Below are 19330 nucleotides of genomic sequence, written 5' to 3' on the forward strand. Positions count from 1 at the left end.
AATTCTGTTATGCTATAAAAGGCATGTTTAATTAATACACATTTAAGAATTTTTCTGAGGCTTATGATTGATAATTTTCTTATACTTAAAGGTAATTTATTAAATAGTATGACAGAAGTGTTCTGAAAACTCATACAACTCATTCCTGAACTAGTCAACCCTAACAGGTATGGAAGGGGACGGGAAAAACCCCTTATATTACTCTGAACGTTGACTAAGTTCGTTTTAAAGCAATTAAAACTATATTGGCGTTTTACTTATTTATTTACCGCCATGCCCGAACACGGATTCGAATCAGGGGCCCTTAGTATCACAGTTGAGCTTCAACTGAACTATGCCACACGGGCTGGCCTATAAAGCTCTAATAAAGCATTCAAAACTGCGAAATTAGTCTTAAAGGAGTTGGGTTTGCTTTTTATAAATTTTGGCTTAGGCCATGGAGAGAACGACGGTTTTCCAGCGGACACAAAGTATTCGGTTACCTACATACACAAATTACAACTTTTTTAATTATTTGTGGTGACGTCCTAAAAATCTGAAAGTGGTCCCAAAATTCAAATCAATTAAGAGCGCTTCATTTGATACCCCACACGACTATGTGACATGACGTTTACTCCAACACATTTACTGAACTACTGTTAATTACCCTTACTTAATTGGCCGGATTGGATATTCTAAAATCCTATTGTTAATCAACCTGATAACGGCGTGCAGTTTTAATTTACTATACCTGCTAATAATGGCTTAACGTGGCTTTAAAATATCAATTGCCCTTTTCTTCTAAATGACAAGAGCTTTCGGACGCAACACAGGCAATTTAATCTTGACGGGAACGGTTACAAACTGCATTATTTGCGGTAGTGGTGGCTGAGACACAACTCTAGGAATTAACTTTAATTACCTTTAGAACCTAGAAACATTAGATACTCTCAGCACGACACTTTTGGTGACGAAGCGCCCAGCTGAAAACGTTTCTAGCTACCCGGTGTTCAACAAAGCTGGCCGACTCTACAAATATACGATGTGGTCATAACTTCGGGTATAAAACTTCAAGGCGCTTCGTTACAACCCCATTGTACCTCCTGTGTCACCCCCCTGTGCAACTCCGGGCAACTTCGGGGGAACATCTGAACTCAGCGACCGAGTAACAATTTGAGGGCAATTTCTAGACAGGGTTAGGTTTTCACTCCACTGCACCCCGGTCATTTTCAAGAGCAGATATGTACTATACGTCACGAAAAACCCTTAGTAACGATTTGTAAGTCGTTTTTCCGGCTGTTCATGATGTTCATAATTTTAATGCAATAATAAATGCTTTTTGACCCCTTAAGCAATTTTCAAAAATGGCTCAACCAATCTTGTACAAAATTTTTGTTTGTATTTTTCTGAATAGGTACTGTCGAAAACAGCATTTTGATACGGACTGATTGCAAAAAGTTACAACTAATTCTAGACCATTTCATCCTCTCTTTTTGAAATCTGTACAGAAAAACCTTGGCATCACATAAAAGACTCTAAAAAGCGCTAGAATACCTTTTAAATGCGTTCCAAAAGTTCTTTCCAAGGCCTTGAAAAAACCTCCTAGGACTTTCTAGCGGTTTTGAGAATATCCTAGGTGCTTTCGAGAAAATTCAACAAAGTACAATACCTTTATTTGTTATTAATATCGATATTTGTTAAAAATTTAAAATTGTAAACTAATCTTCACAGTTAACTCTTTTGTTATTATCCAAAATTTAAAGTTCTCAATATTTTGATGATGCCACATGATCGAATAAATTTGATATCTGATGGTTTAATTTTAGGTTTCAAACCATACAGAACGTTTTATGATTTTTTTCGTAATCCTAATAATAAAAAAGTTTACCCATATGCCGCGAACGTATGTACACACACTGTATATCATATCCAAAACGGGGTTACCTGAAAACCGATTCCAAATTAACTACGAAAAAATAGTCAGGCGCGCTAAATTTCGTGGCTCTTAAATAATGTACCTTAAAACTAAAATTACAATGTGACAATATGATATTTGGGAATTACAAAACTTTCTGGGAATTTTCGGAGATTTTAAAAATTGATTTTTAGACAACCTCTGGTAATAATTTTAGGCATTCTTGAACTTTTTTAGAACTCCACGAATTTTTTAAAGATTCAAATGTATTTTAAGTATAAGTTTCAGAGATTCATGAGTCTCCATGGATCTCTACATTTTTCCTTTGATTCATAAATGCAATGGAGATCTTCGAACAGTTGTGCACAATTTTCCGTCAAGGCTGGACTCTTTAAGAGATCCTGGTAGGGTGTTTTCCGAAAATTGTATGATCAATTTAAGAGATATTCTCTAGAAAGAATGCAGATTGATTTGCTGGTCAACTTCGTCTAGTGATTTGGATGCCGAATCCGGCAAAGAAAGTTTAATGTTCGGGCATGGAAATTTTGTAGAAGAATAGTGGAATAGGTACATTTGTGGAAAAATGATTTTTATGCCGTAACTTCTGCAAGCAATTTCAGACATTAATATCCCCAAAGGTTTTTTCAAGGTTTCTTCAAAAATTATTTCTCAGAGGTTCAAAAGATTTTTGCGGGTATACCTACATGTATCCCTATTAACTCATGAAAGTAGTTTTCAGCATTTCTGCAATTTATTTAGATTACAGGAGGCTTTAAAAAAGCTGATAGTATTTTTCGGGGATTTATGATCGACTTTGCCGATAATCTTCACGCAGACCAATATGTGCTAGTGGATTAAGTACCCTGACTAAGAGAGTTCCGTTTTCGAATATTGAAGAAGAATAAAAATTTAGATCGACTGTCTTAAAAATACAAGAAAACTAAAAGAAAGTACTAATACACTTCAATGTTTATCCTTGAGTGAAAGATTCTATTAACTTTTTCAAACATTGCTCAGAAGTTCATCAGAGATTTTTGAGAATTTAAGGTACTTCGTGCAGTTTTTAGAGATTTTTAGACACTTTGAGTGAGTCGCTAAGGATTCATCCTTTAAAAAGTGTTCACTAAAAATTCTTTGTGTATTTATTGTGTTCTTCAAAAATTAGGTATTATTCAAAAATCCTTTATCAAAGGTCTCAGAGACTTGTTAAGTTTTACTCATATTATCATTGATGCCAAAAGGTCTTCCAGCATTCTGAACGTAAATTCTTCAAAATTTGAGCGATTTTTCAGGGTTCATAGTTGAGACTTTTGAGAATAATCTTTGAAAAGGTTTCGAATCTCATTGTAGCGCTAGGACTGTAAATCTTAATCCTGACCCAAGAAAATCTTACACGAGATAAAATTCGGTCAGGGAGAAATTGAAGGTTCTTGAAGGGCCACTGAGAAATCATTGCGAAATTTATTCTTTTTATTTTTGCTTTTACGTATATCTCAAACCCGGTACGTCACCAACAATTGTAAGATGGTTAACTGATAATATTTATTGTAAGCGTTTAGATGCTATTTATATCACTATTAGCATTTCCTTGTTATTCTTGAAGATTATATTTCCTTAATCTGTTTTAAATGAACAACTTGCGCCACCAGCAGGAAAGCGAGTATGTTCTAAACTAAACAGATTCTGTAAAGAATCGTTCAAGAATAAATAAACGTTCTAACAATCTTTGCATAATCCCCAGAGAGATACCTACTTTGAAATATAGAGAAATTATCTTCACTTCCAATTTCTTAGTAATAAACTAAAAAGAAATTGAAGGTTCTTGTAGGGCCACTGAGGAATCATTGCGAAATTTATTCTTTTTATTTTTGCTTCTAAGTTTATTCTAACGCCAGCTCGACTGTGTAAAATCGCTATTCAGTTTAAAAAACTGAGAGTATTCGAATTATTTACTCCAAATATTTACTTTCCAATCATTATCCAATATTTGCCTTTCAGCTGTAACTAATGGTATGTAACTTGTAAGCGCTCCAAACACTTTTGAGGAAAAAGAAGTGAAAATTACATCCAGTTTGCACATGAATTCTTTAAAGCGTTAGTAGTAACCTGAATAAGGAGTTTGCTATTTTGGACACACCTGTACAGGGTGTTTCAAATTCATGGCGCACCATTAGGATCTACCTATCGGTGAGAGATTCAGTGTATGCTAAATGGGAGTTTTCAAAAGCATTTTTAGTCACAAAAAGGGACAACTCTGCCCCCATTTAACGTAAACGGTATCTTTCACCGTTACGGAGCTACCAAGTTCTGCTGCAATTTACTGATTGACAATTTGCCTTGCTTTTTATTGAAGATGAAATTGCAACCAGAAAACTCTATCATAAAAAATATAGGAAAATAGTTCATTATGCCGACAACTAGCTCTGTCGGTTCTCTATTTACTTTACCTTTCTACTTTCTCGGTTTGCTTAAGAGATCTCCTTTAGCTGAAAGAGTTACTACAAACGGAGTCTTTGAATTTCGTACTGTCCAGCACAATGCCAACAACGGAAATAATAAATGACGGTACAATGATAAAAAGAAACAACGGAAATAATAAATGACGGTACAATGATAAAAAGAAACACGGAAAATATCGAAAACGTTTAAGAGTGCATCTCCTTTGAATTGTATTTCAAATTAGAAAGTCCCTCTAGTAAACATTTTCACTGTTTTGCACTTCACTGTAGCGGCACAAAGTGACCATGAAATTTATTTAAAGTTACGAACAGTTTTCTTTGTCGTAATTTCGTTTTAGACGAGATATTAACTTTCTTTGTGGAATTTGCTATTTATAACAATATCAATAACAATTTTATTTGCTATTTAAAGTTACGAACAGTTTTCTTTGTCGCAATTTCGTTTTAGACGAGATATTAACTTTCTTTGTGGAATTTGCTGAATAGCACTTTGTTTATAAATACGGACATGGTCTTTATTTAACTAAATTACGACACGATTAAGCGGTTTTTTTAACTTCTATACGAGAACGTGTAAAGATTCCTTGGGCGTAATTTTGTATTCTTTTAAACCTGGGTGAACTTTTCTTGACAAACTGATGTGCGCACGCAAATTTCACTTAGGGTAGCGAAAATTAAAACGGACTTTACTTTTTCGCATAACTTTCCCCACTGAGATAAATGATAAATGGCTACGGAATGTAATGGACACTAAACGTCGCTTTGAATTAGGTTAACTTCTTTTTTTAAGCCCGAGCGCTAAATTGAATTATTTAGGCTCTAAAAGCCGCTATACTAAACGCTGACTGACTGACCCTCGTATTGACTCTTTGGATGCCAAAACGAAACTCTCTCTGGTTGACGACTCAAACCCGAATTTCAACTAGCGCTACGGCTCAAACGCGAATCCCTAATTTAGTGCAAAGCTCATCCCTTGTCTCTATACTAAGTTGACTTAAAATACCTATTTTACGGTGGAGTAGTAATGGCGGAGATAGCTTAATTCGCAGTGTCAGAAATGTAACATTATATGACCTCTTTTTATCGTGTAAAACGAAACAATTTTCCGTCAAATACAATTTAAAACAAAGACGTGACTACGACGCATACGACAATTAAAGCTCGCTGAACGCCGAAATACAAACTTGTATGTACCATAAGGAGTATTTGTTTGGTGGTATATTACTGAAACCATGACTTCTTTTAAACTTGGAAATTATCCTTCTGCATATTTCACTGAAAAAGATCACACAAAAATTTGCGTCAAATAACCGCTCTAGTTACGGAATTTGACCCACCCTGTACATTTCAGAATGTGAAGTGTATATTACTTATCACAGGACGGATAAATTGAATAATCAACTGCATTATCTAATTACAATTGATTTCTTTTGTGTAATCACCAATAACTCCGAATGGAAAATGAGCTCCGTTCACTTCGAGGTAGAAAATGTAAATTTCCACCAATCTTTCGGTTACCGAGAGCCATCACACGAACATAAAATACGAAATTTACAATTGAAAATCGATTAAAGACTGCGATCAAATCTGATGGACCCAGAAGGTCACGTTTACTTTCATACTAAATTTCGATGGAGTACATCAAATTTCCGATTTTATGCCGAAAGTCGCCCAACAGTCGTAAAGATAAAAAATGCGTGTATCTAAAAGAAAGGTATTGATTTCAGTTTATCTGTCTGATATCAGCGGTGTCGTCTACATTTTCCATAAAAAAATTAAGTGTCTAGGGCACGAAACTGAACAGGTCGTGATATTATTTTGTGCACGTTAGGGTTTAATTTATTATTCCTGCAGAAACCGCAGCATAAAAATTGCGAAATTAGCAACTTGCAACTTTTCAATCTCTTTAAATGTCCTGATGAAAATTTCTGGATTGTTTTATTTAAATGACATGGAAACCGTTCATCTACTTTGAAAGAATTCTAATTAAATTACCTCGCGTTTTTCACGGTAGCAGAGAAACGTAAATGGAAAACTTTTACAAAAAATGTTTGCGTAAGAGGCGTGAACAATGACAAAATAAATTACCTCTTAGCGATTTAACTAACCACGTAGCAATTGCATCACAGTATTTGGATTTGTACAACACAAAGAATTCGAAAATACTTTGTTATAGCGAAAAGGTTGGTTGTTTTACTAAAAGGAGCTCCGAGGGTTTGTGATAAATTCGCAAATTTTTCAGATTGTTTTTCAGCAAATGCTCCCATTATATATCAACATTTTTCCTTTACGAGGTTGTACGCCATTATAAAAGGTTAATAGAATCCCGATTAAATTACGGACTAATCTGTATGGCTGGGCGATGATGATGTATATATTTGGGACGCACTGTAATAATCTGTTCTTTTTCAGTATTAATGTAAACCTTTTTGACAAATATTACATATTGTTAAACTATACAGGGACGTCTTTGGCGTAGAAGACAAAAGTCATTCGGGTCACATGAAAGCCGTGAAACAGTCGGTATTGGATGGCACGTCGAAGTGGTCAGCTAAAATAGCAATTACAGGTTTGTCGGGACTACGTACGATTGGTGTCCTCATTGTAACCCTATACGCTGTTATTTTTACTAACTGTACATAATTATACATATAACAGTGTACGATCAATCAAGTTAAGACCGCATTAACTTAATTGTTCCACTCAAAGAATGTTGAATGTGACGCTGCTACTATATTATGGATCCATCACCTAACTTGCTTTGCCTTTGAAACTAATTGGACATATCCTCGCGCAATTAAATTATGCAGCGCGAGGGTTTAGTAGTAACCAATTAGTTAAAGGTGAGATATAGTGCAGAGATATCCCCGTGCTTGTTGTGTTCATATTTTGTTGTTATCGGTGTTCTTGTTTCCGGTGCTGGCGCGCAGAACAACATTTTCAGTGGACCCAGATACACACATTGATTCAATCGAGCAAGCGGAAGAAATGACCATTGAAGGCACTTCCAAGTGGTCATGCAAGATTGCTATCACAGGTATTGCCAGCTGCATTCTAACGGGTTTCGGGCATAACATAACACGCTAAAGTACCAACTGCCTTTACTGATTTCACATTTTTTGTGCACCCACTATAATGGAATGCATCTTTTAACTTCTTTAAATCTAATCTCTTCCAAGGTAGACATGACTATAATCTGTGACTATATTTTGAGTTTATATTTTCTGAAGCTCTCTGTAACTATAGCTTGATTTGCCGACCTTTCCTTTTTTAGTTTTTACTTAATATTCGTACGGGTGAGTAGATTTAATATTGCAATTTTGGTCGAATTTAGACGCGTGATTCGCTGCAGAAAAGCGTTCCTTCGTCTCATATAAATTATCCTCATAGGTTTTACTCTACTACGGCACAGATAAGTAAAGGCTATTTTGCGACTGCATCTACAAGTACCTAATCCATGTTTCCATATAACCACGTCTTGTTTCTTCATTTAACGGGGTCTAATTCCCTTATGTAATGACCACGTTAGGTACCAAAATGTAAAACTCCAGTTAGGAGAGCCCGCGATGCATTTCTCTAGTGTCGTAGAGACCTATTGAATGTCAAGGTGAAGTTTTGTAGCAAGTTTATGACTTTCCCACTCCCTCACGTTCCATTCAAATCGGCAGATCATTGAAATGCACACTTTGCAACACGTAGTTAACCCACCTTACTTTAACATAACGCGCCCGAGGACATCGGAAAATGCCCTATTGGGCTTTCCTACTATTACATTAATATAGTAAATATGCGTTTTAATAGTGGAAAATGTCTAATGATAGTAAATAATAATCAATTTTGGCTATTTTGCAGTTGTTACCAGTGACAATGTACAATAGAACTATATACTAGTGAGAAAACCGAATACATTAAGAAAATCTATCAAGCTGTCCCCTTTTCTTAATTGATTTTAAAAAAACTTTTGAAATTATTCAAAAAGTACGAGGGAAGGGATACCCGAAAGTGCATTCTAACTCAGTGCCTTTTGGAAATTGTCACTGAAGAAATCCGTTGCATGAAAAAAACACTGCTTCTGCTTCCATTTACCACAAAAACTATCCATTAATCTCGCTGAAAAAATTAATAATTATAAGGCTGTTTCCATGCCCACAAAAAATAGCAACTGTTATTTATTTGCTCTATGTGCGAGCGCAGCAATTCATAAATAATCATTTTTTTAAATATACAAAATATTTTAAAATGTACAAGGTGGCTCATTTGCCTTGTACATACAGCATTAGTAATTCGGAAGATTTTCAAGAGCTGATTGTTCCATTACTATGTGAGATAAACAATTGCAAAGGAAAAAGTGTCTTATTTTCAAATCTATTATATCGAAAAAGACTATTTCCAATTAAAAAATAACTGGATGGTAATGGATCAAAACCGAATTTATTTTTTCCAAATATTCTAAAAGACCAAAAATTTGGTTTTAGGGTTACGCTTACAAAACTTTCAAAATTTGCGCTTTCTTTAATTTTTTTTCTCAATAACCCTAACACAAGGATTTTTGAATAAACAGTCATGCTTAGGATTTTGGGTATGCCTTCCGCTACTGCACTACTTAGATAAAAGGTTTTTTTAATTTTTTATTTCTGACCATTTTTTTGGCTCGCCAAGAATTACAGTTGGAATTTTCAAAAGATAGTTTTGGATTCTTCATTTTCACGTTGAAAAAATCAAATAAATTTCGTTGAGATCAGAATCTCTTTCTGCACGTACGTTTAAGGGCGTAATTTCTTCAAAATCGGAAAATCAATACTGAAAATGAGGCCAAAGAAGCTTGTGTGTTATGGTGCGAAAAGCAAAAGCAAATGTTGAGACCTTTGGGAGCGGAATAAATTAAAAGAAGTCTCAAAATTGCGCTTCATTTTCAATTTTTTTCTCAAAAATCATAATACAGAGAACGATAGAAATAATGGATTTGTCTAGGCTTTTAGGTACGCCGTTACAGCTTTTTTTTACATTTTCCCAAAATTGCTATTATTATACTATTATCAAATGAAATCAAATTTTATTATTAGTTATAAAATACAAAAATAATTCTTCAGTTCTGTCTCATTTTCCTTCCAAGCTCGTATTTGTCTGATAGCAAAAATGTAATAGGACTTTCTGTTCAGTTTTGTCGCAGAATGAAGCCCCTATTATCCAAGGGGCGAAGATCTAAACACCCTGTATAATATATATAACACAAAATATTATGATATTCTAATATTTGCATGAACAATTACCCGAATAGAAAGAAGGAAAAATTATTAAAAGCAATTTTTGATTTCCCACTCTTATCACATAAAAGGAACATTTTCAACTGCATAATTTTTGTTAATTATCCCTCGTTGATGCATCGTTTTCTATTAATATTCTTGATCCCAGATACTAAATTTCGTTGAGATCAGATTTCTTTGTCTTTGTCTGAAAGTGCACCACCTTCGGGTGGGCGTAAGAATTTTGAAAATTTATACAAAATCAGAAACGGCATACCCAAAAATCTACTGCAAGATTTTGTGCTTTTGGGTTCTAAACCCTTTACGATTTATTTGGAAAGAATACCTGTTTTGGTACATACAAATACTTAATTATTACACCCTGTATAAATCTTTTCCCTTTTGCCATCCTGTTTTGGTACATACAAATACTTAATTATTACACCCTGTATAAATCTTTTCTCTTTTGCCATCCTGTTTTGGTACATACAAATACTTAATTATTACACCCTGTATAAATCTTTTCCCTTTTGCCATCCTGTTTTGGTACATACAAATACTTAATTATTACACCCTGTATAAATCTTTTCCCTTTTGCCATCCTGTTTTGGTACATACAAATACTTAATTATTACACCCTGTATAAATCTTTTCCCTTTTGCCATCCTGTTTTGGTACATACAAATACTTAATTATTACACCCTGTATAAATCTTTTCTCTTTTGCCATCCTGTTTTGGTACATACAAATACTTAATTATTACACCCTGTATAAATCTTTTCCCTTTTGCCATTCTTTATACCTTTTATAGTAGTAAAGCTATAAACTTTTGGAATCTAGATTCCAAAGCTGTGGACGGTAGATAAATGACATTTTAGATTTTTATAACAGACATGCCCTTATATTTATCTTGCAGAAGTTCTGTTTACTTTTATTATTCTGAGCCCTGTATTGTGTGTCCTATTTTGATAGAGACTGATATGCTGTTTTTAATAATTTAGACTTGGGGTTTTACGACCCTGTGCCACTTTTTTGTTTTGTTTAATGCCACAAACAGAATCACCCTAGCTACTCTTGTTTCTGTGATACCGGGTAAACATGAAAAGTTTGACTTTTTGAAATGTTATCGTATCTTGCTACCCATGTAAGATAGAAAAAACGTAAAAATTGTTTCGGTTTTTAGATATTTTTACCTCAAATTCAGGGGTGTATAGTAAAAAAAATGTTGAGCCGCCGTTTCTGAGATTTGACCCAATGTTGGTATTTATTAAATGAAACATCCTGTGTATCTTAATGTCAATTACTTGCATTCGTTTTCCTGATAACATTGATGTATCACAACACAACCTATATTTTTTATATCATTTTTCAACATTTTTAATGTTTCTACCGTCAGCCATTTTTATTGATTGGTATCGGCTTCCATGAAAACAAAATCTCCATGGCCTACTATTTAAAAACCGTAAAAAATAAGGTTTTAAATTTTTGGTTCATGGCCAAAACATATTATAGCTTCTGATACAACAATGTAATCAGAAAAAAGGATGCAAAGAAAGTAACATTAAGATATACAGGGTGTTGCATTTCAAAAATACCAGCGTTGGGTCAAATCTCTGAAACCGTGGTTCAAAAATATATTTTTACTATGCCACTTGATTCTACTCTTTTTTCTACCTTACATGGGTATGTCACACAGTACCTTTTGATTTTCACCCTGTATCTCATTAGATAAATTAATTCTGTTTGTATTAAAAGTTTCACAAAAAAAGTGGTACAGGGTCGCGAACATCGCAAGTCTCTATCTTTAAAAACAGCTGAGATACACCGCAGTCTCAACCAAAATAGGTCACACGGTACTTTAAGGTGGATTCTACGATTCTTCCCTTCCACTCCCTTTGGATGTCAATATCTTTGAAGAAATTCTCCTGGGAGATACATCTTGTAGCATTCCCGGGTACAGATTCACCCCTTTCCCATTCTTGGCACCCCTGCAAGGTGGGTCTACTTCAAGGCAACATTTTTCTAAGAAAGATTTTTATGGTATTCAAAATTATAAACAATTTGGTATCAATCTAAGTACTTTAAAATTTGTGGTCAGTGGCGTACTTCTGCATGGTCAACAGGGAACACTTTTTTTTAAATAGCAACCACTACTCATTACACACTCTTAAAGAGCACACTTTTTTGGATATAGCAGAATAAAAAATTATTCTATTACACAATCAAATTTAAAAGAAAAACTCAAATTATGAAAATGCTTTGTTAATTAATTAATTACTAATTTACTGTAATAGTACCTGAGTGCTCTCAGTTAAAAAAGGTGACCCTCTTAGTTCTGTAAACGCCTCGGTAGACGCACGCCACTGTAAATAATTATTAAGCATGTATATTTACTTAAATTTTTTTATAAACGTTGACACAATAAATTGCTCTCACATAACTAAGAATAAATTTTTTTCAACGCAACTTAGTGAAATTATTAAATTAATTAACACAAACGTTTTCCTTAACTTTTCTCGCATATGATTATTATTATTATGATGCTGCTATATCCAAAAAAGTTAAAATATGTAATGAAAACTAGTGGTAGCCATTTAAAATAAGCCCCCCTTGGCCATGCAGAAGTACGTCACTGGCCACAAAGTACGTAGATTGGTAGAAAACTTTTTATAGTTTTGAATACCGTAAAAATCTTCTTTAAAAAAAACATGTTTTGAAGATATATTCATTGTTCCAGAGAAAATCTTCACCCTGTATATTGGAAGTAGGATCTATGTTAACAATTCAAATCCAATGAGAAACTCAAAATGTTCACCAGCTGATAGACGAAACCGCTACCGATGTACAGATTACCTTCCTGGGGCAAGCAAATTTCGCTATTGGCGACGAGTGCGTCTCGTCAAGACCTACCACTTTCCCAATGTGGAAGCTCTCTATTTTTGAGATCTTTCCAGGAAAGCGCATGGATAACGGTGCAAAACTGGCAAGAATGCGAAAACTTATTTAATTAACGAATTTTTGCAAAGTAGCCACGTGATCGGTTCAGCCAAAAACATTCAGTTTAGGCCTTTATATTGGTACCTAAATCATTTCGTAATTTACCTTGATGTAAGGTAACTTACATACAGTAATGTTTAAATTTGAATAGGCCAAATGTCTCCGATTCCCAAAAGCGCTTGATGTCCATACGTATAAGTCGCAGGCATCGGAATTTATTAGACATTCCGAATGGCGCTACAAGTTTTACATTTTTTTTCAATAAACAGGGATATCCATCCCCTTTATGTTCGTCGTATTATATATTTTTACAATGCCGTAAACTTTATTGGAAACGATCGCTTTTATTGCATTTTTGTGCGAACGCAATTATAATTTGCCATTCCGTAGATTAAGTTAAGGTCTAGTTACAGAGGAGATTGGATATTTTACATTCAACCTATGGGGAAAATCTGCAGCTTTTGCCGGAGAGAAATCGCATGTGGTCCTTTCACAGATCTACACTTAACACTTTCTCAAAGTCAACTGCACATACTTGTAAAGTTTGTTAAAGGTGTAAATACGTAAAGAGAAAACGCAATTTATGTTTGTTGAAGGCTGTGTACTTAGCTTGTTTGTGTGGTACGTCCTACAAAAAAAAAGCGGAGTAGTGCTACTTGACTGCGCTACAACATACCCATAGAATGTAGCTACAGACCTGCCTCAGATTGTTAAAATCTAGGTGGCGGCTAGATCGACTTAATCTCAAATAGCACAATTTAATATCTCCCCCGCTTACTTTGTTGATGATTATTAAAACGATAACAATAAACATTCCTACGACAAATGCTTTATGACATCGTAAAGCTATACACTGTAATTCGTGCTTTATGTCTTGTATATAGCTTTTAGATGTCCACATTTTCATCACTGTCTTACACGAATGCAAATGATTCTTACACACTCTTTACACAACATATGGAAATATACACACCCCTACACAACAAGCCAACATAACCATTTTGCTTACTTTTTAAATTTATGTTTGTCATACTATTATCATTATCTAGATGTAAGAAGGGAATCATTTAATTTACAACAATTTGAGTTCTTTGCAACATAACGCTTTTATGCTTTTTATGCTTTATCTTTCCGTAGGGGTGTGGATCTTTAAAATGGTAATTCTATATGCATGTCTTTCTTCCTTTGCATGTGTAAGATATACTTTTAATTAAAAGAAATGATACAGAGTCAGGTACGTAAAATTATACGTGTGTGCTCTCCTAATTCATACATTTATTCGTAGCGACAGCCGCAAACCGATTACTTATTATTTGTTTTCTGTTTTTAGTCAAATGTGCACAAGGATTAATTGCAAAGGATAAAAGCGGGACTTCCGATCCTTACGTTACTGTTCAAGTTGGTAAAGTAAAGAAACGCACACGCACAATGCCTCAAGAGCTTAATCCTGTTTGGGACGAAAAGTTTTATTTGTAAGTTACTTTTTATTAAAATTATTGTCGCTTTCCTCACTTTCATAAATTCGTATTCTATTAAGTCCTCAAGCGTCTCATATATCAATTATTCTGTACGTTAGTGTTCCAATTTTCTGACACGCCATTCTAATATAAATTGTAGATGATCATTGTCACTATGAGTGTACAAGTATGAAATGCTATTTTAAAAAAAAACGAGCTCCAACTTTACACCGAACACCAAATGAACTGGACACGCGGGATACCAGGGAAATCCCGCAGGGCCTCATCTTAAACGGTCCTCTTACGTTTAATTACAGTAATGTAATTTGAAATTTTACCCCTCCCCCTCCCCACGTGTTTTACGTAAGCGATTAGTTTGCTTTTATTAGAAAGAGGTGGAATGAAAGTTCGCACCACCAATAGGAGAGTTAGTTCTGCACATGCGCGCAACGCTTTCGAGTTTTGACATGTTTGTCGTAAGGAATCGCCTTGCTTCTAATAGAAGGAATTTAAAATGGCTATACAGATAAAAAAAAGTTGTTTCAGTAAATGTTTCTTCATTTTTTTGGAGTTTTTCCGAAAAGTGTCGATTTTTTAAAGAGCTCAAAACGGCTCAAAACCAATACTGTATATCTTCGAGACATCGTAAACAACATTTAGTAATAAAGCGTATAAGTTTTTATACAAACAACATCCTACGCACTAATATTGCTTCGAGAAACATAACAAAAATTATCTAATAAAAACAAAAACATTGAATGGGAGCAAAATAACGTTGTAACTATTAACTCACATGAAAAAAATAGTAATGACATAAGAGAAAAATTAAATAAACTTATTGATTCGGCTAAAAGAAGCCTGAAAATAACTAAAATTAGAAATACCTACAAGAAACGAGCGTGTTCTAATTGAGACGTTGGAAAAAACAGGCATAGAACAAATAACAAATTTCATTACTAAACGAGGGGTTGATTACTAGGGTTCCAAACTCAAATAGGCCAAAATTAATCATTTATAATGTTCGAATCTATAGAAAGAAGAAATCATTAATGCACTAATTAAGCAAAATCTAACTAATGATGAGACAGAACTAGAGAAAATTGTTTCAGAGGAACAAATCAAATTAAGCTTTAAAACTGGTCCTAAAAATACGGACAACACACACTTTTTAGAGACAAATAAAGAAATAAGAGAAAAGTTAATAAATCGAGGCAAAATTTACATATATTGGGAAAGGTGTAACATTCAGGACTTCGTGTCTATAGAAAGATGCTACAAGTGCCAAGGTATTGGTCACACTTCAAAGCGCTGCAATTAAGAAGTTGACACTTGTGGTAAATGTGGAATTAAAAGTCACGAATATTAAAAACTGCAAAGAAGACGAACATACTTGCGTTAATATTGTAAAAGATTCTGTAAACCAGCGGATCATAGTGTAAAAAGTATCGATTGCCCATATTACAAGCACCAATATGCTAAAAGGATTAAATATGGATAAACGGAAGTATAAGATTAGGGAAAGTAAAACACTAAAATTCTTGCAATTAAATTTATAACACTCTAAAACAGTCACCATAAATTTGAAGAAGAAGTAGCAAAAGCTAGGAGGAAACAACTTTGAGATTTTGGTGTACACCTCTTTGAATTAATTTGAATTAAAGTGAATTAATGTCAATTAATTTTAATAAACGAGAATTAATTTGATATTAAATTGAATTAACGTGAATTAATTTGATTAACGCGAATTAATTTGAATTAACGTGAATTAATTTGAATTTGAATACACCAAAGTGGTACTTGTTTCCCCCTAGAGCAAAATACAAATTTATTATAGGAATGGATTCCAACGCAAAATCTATAACATGGAATAGTCACAGAACGGAAACTAGGTGTCAAAATCTAGAGAAAATTTTTGCAGAAAACAATATCATAATAATCAAGCTCTAATAAATCGGGAAACTCTTATACGTATGTAGGAACTGGGGAAACAAAGATCAAGGCAACTGCCATCACCAAAAATTTAAGGAAAAATATAAATTCATAGAAAGTCATAATAATTTAACTATTAGTAATCATAATGTCATAACTTTTCAAATAAATTTAGTAAGTTATAAAAATAATATACTAGAAATCGATAAAGAACGATGCTCTTTGAAAAACTGGCCTGTCAAAATTTAAGTTTTAACACACAAGAAATTTTAGAAAAAGAAGAACAAATAGAACCAGCTAATAATAAAAATCATACCTAAAATTAAACAAAGTGTAAAATTTAATAGATCGTGGAATACAAGTTTAAAACAGAAAAGAAGGTAGGTAATGGGTCATAAAACATAAAAAAAATTCAGAATTAAAAGAAACAGCAAAATAAAACTATAAAAAAAGAACGGAACATCTATGTAACAATGATTAGAAAAGCAAAATAAGAAAATGTAAAGGAATTTGTAACCGCACATAGCAACGACTAACCATGGGGTATCATACATAAAATTTCAAAAGAAAAAAAAGATATACAAACAATTTGGCACAAAAAGGTAATATTACAACTGCTTGGATTGAAATAGCAACAAAATTAACTGAATATTTAATCCCAAATTATTGAACAAACTAACAGTTGAATATTAAAAAGAACTATTTCAGAAACCCCAAATATAAGTCAAAATAATCCTATAAAATTCACTCATAGCAAAATTCAAAATGGCATCTTTAAACAGAAAGAAAAAAGCCGCAGGTTAGGGACAAAAGTAATATCGATATAAAAACAGCATGTAAGAAAAAAATTAAAAATAATTTACAATGCATGCTTAAAACATGGATATTTTCCAAAGAAATGGAAATGTTGCATAGATAAATATCAGGTACGTTTTCCCTTAATTTAAAATTTCCTGATACAGTTATTACCTACTCACAATTTTGATTTTCCCTGCCGTTTTGTGTCCGTCCTTGTATGTACTTACTTAGTGCGCACGAAAAATATTCGTGGAATCAGGAAATGCGTCGTGAACAGAACTGGAAAATAGAAGAAAACAAGTTCCAATTTTGCTGCTTGCTAATATAAAAATTTTACTAACGTGTCCTGCCAAACTTCAACTCTAAGAACCTAAACTTCACAATAGAAGAATAAACAAAAATCCAGTCATTGTTCTGCTCAACCAACGGCGCTGTAAGTACTCCTTACTTTATTTTTCGTTCCGTAATTCTCATGTGCGTTATTATAATTTATTTAAATAACTGAGATCCATATTTTTTGAGTTTTTTATTTCTTTCTGATAACAAAAATTTAGGAAGGTCCGTCAATGAATGCGTTTAAGATTTGCTCTAATCAGGAAAATTAACGAATTAATAATAATCAAAAAAAGCTGCAGATAGAAATTTCTTGGATCCTTCAAATTACAGACCTATAATGCTTCTACTTTGCTCTGGAAATATTTTAGAAAAATTAATTAATGACAGACTAAATTACTTTTTGGAGAAAGAAAACAAAATAAATAATAAACAGTTTATTTAGCCAGGCCAACAGAACACGCGATTAAAGAACTTTTTAATCGTGTTAAATCCTCTGATAAAAAATACATTCGGACCATTTATTTGTAATTAAAGGGGTATTCGATAGTATATGGTGGCCAGCTATCATGTACGAAGTCAAAAGCATGAATTGTGAAACAGATTTATTGAGTGTAATAAAAAATTACGTAAAAGATCGTATTACACGTTACAGTACTTAATAAGTTTCAAGCGGTCACCAAAGAAATAAGTAAAGGGTGCCTTCAGGGTTCTGTATTGGGACCAACGTTCCGAAACCTTATTTTCAATTTCAATACTAGTTTTAATAAAAATTTATTATTATGCAGATGACAAATATGTATTAATTGAAGAAAATTCGAGAAAACTTTTAGAAAATTCAGCGTCCTAGTTTGTCCTACAATTTGCGGTTCTTTGAACTTGAGTCCTCTTTTCAAATATCTTGAAAAACACAGGCAATGCATTTGAAAAACAAAAGTTGCATCGATTTCCGGTTCAGCCGGAAGTGATTCCGGAAGTGTCCATATGAAATCGGATAGATGAGCGGTTTAGGGTATGAGTGAGGGGGGATAGATAGCGAGGGACGATTTGGGGGGCGATGTGTATTCAATATTTTTCTTTTCGTTTATTAAAAAATTGAAATATCCTACAAATTCATTTTAGTTGTGGTTCGAAAAAACTGCACATTCTACCGATTTATTTTCATTTAATTTTAGTCTATTGTCAATAAGCCATTTTTCAACCTTTTAATTGATGTCAATCAAAAACAGTATCGGACCGAGAACTGCACCCTGCGGCACTCCACACATAATTTGAGATTTCAAAGCAATTAAAACCCACATATTGAGCACGATCACTCAAATATGATTTCAATAGCATAATACTTTTATAAGTAAAATTGTATTTGGGTTCCATAACTGGATGTATCGATTGGCATAGGTAACAACAACACAAAATACGTTATGGGGGGGGGGGGGGGGCTGCGATCACGTGCCATACCATATATACTTAAAGATAACTAAAAACAAGACTGGCGCAAAGATATCTTTTTACGGCGCATTCGTTAAGAGCACAATTTAGTATAAAAACATGATAGGAAAAGAGTAACTTTTGATGTTAAGTTAGCCCCCCCCCCCCCAAATTTTTGAAAACTTGTCTGGTTACACAGTAATGACTCTAACTTTAGGAAAATGAGGCATGAAGTACAAGGTTGTTCAAATTCGTGTCTCACCATTGGGATCTCCGTAAGGGTGAGAAATACAGTGTAGGGTAAATGGGCACATTTTTTCGGAGAATCAATCATTTAATCGTCGAATTATCGATACGTCAATAAACAAATAAATAAGAATCTGAATCGGTTGTCAGAATTTCCATTACACGCTACGTGTATAAGCTACTACTTTCTTATTTCTTATAGGTGCCTAATTGGATTTTTACGGAATGAGGTAAAGGACAAACAAGTTAAAAAGTAATCGTAAACGATTTACATAAAGCGCATTTCCACTTGCATTCATTTCCCATTTGTAAGATGCAACTTCTGTTAAAATGGTAAAAATCCGGCCACAAATATGAAAGATAGCGTTGCACATGGGCAATCCATTTTTGACGTGCTACTTCAATTTCAGTTTATGAGAAGAATTTCATTTCAATGCTTTTCTAAGAAAGTTGGAACTGCGCATGCGCAAACCTAAATTTTAAAACTAATGTTAGATTTTCCTTTGTTCCAAGCGCCTAAGTATCAAATTTCACTTAAATGCTTCC

General features: G+C 33.7%; 1 protein-coding gene across 5 annotated transcripts in view; it reads left to right on the forward strand.

The window, feature by feature from the left end:
* LOC116166509 overlaps positions 1-14175 on the forward strand; it is a 168088-nt gene extending 153913 nt beyond the window's left edge. For 3 of the 5 annotated variants that reach the window (XM_031481480.1, XM_031481478.1, XM_031481479.1), the window contains 2 exons: positions 6816-6922; positions 13924-14174. In XM_031481480.1, the coding sequence (XP_031337340.1) occupies positions 6816-6922; positions 13924-14069 (253 nt within the window). In that variant the 3' untranslated portion in view covers positions 14070-14174. Of the gene's footprint in view, positions 1-6815; positions 6923-7283; positions 7391-13923 lie in introns of all 5 variants that reach the window. The other 2 variants (XM_031481481.1, XM_031481482.1) reach the window with 2 other exon arrangements.
* The last annotated feature ends 5155 nt before the right edge of the window (positions 14176-19330 follow it).

Source organism: Photinus pyralis, unplaced genomic scaffold, assembly GCF_008802855.1.
Source record: "Photinus pyralis isolate 1611_PpyrPB1 unplaced genomic scaffold, Ppyr1.3 Ppyr1.4_LG3b, whole genome shotgun sequence".
In the NCBI taxonomy this organism is placed as follows: domain Eukaryota; kingdom Metazoa; phylum Arthropoda; class Insecta; order Coleoptera; family Lampyridae; genus Photinus; species Photinus pyralis.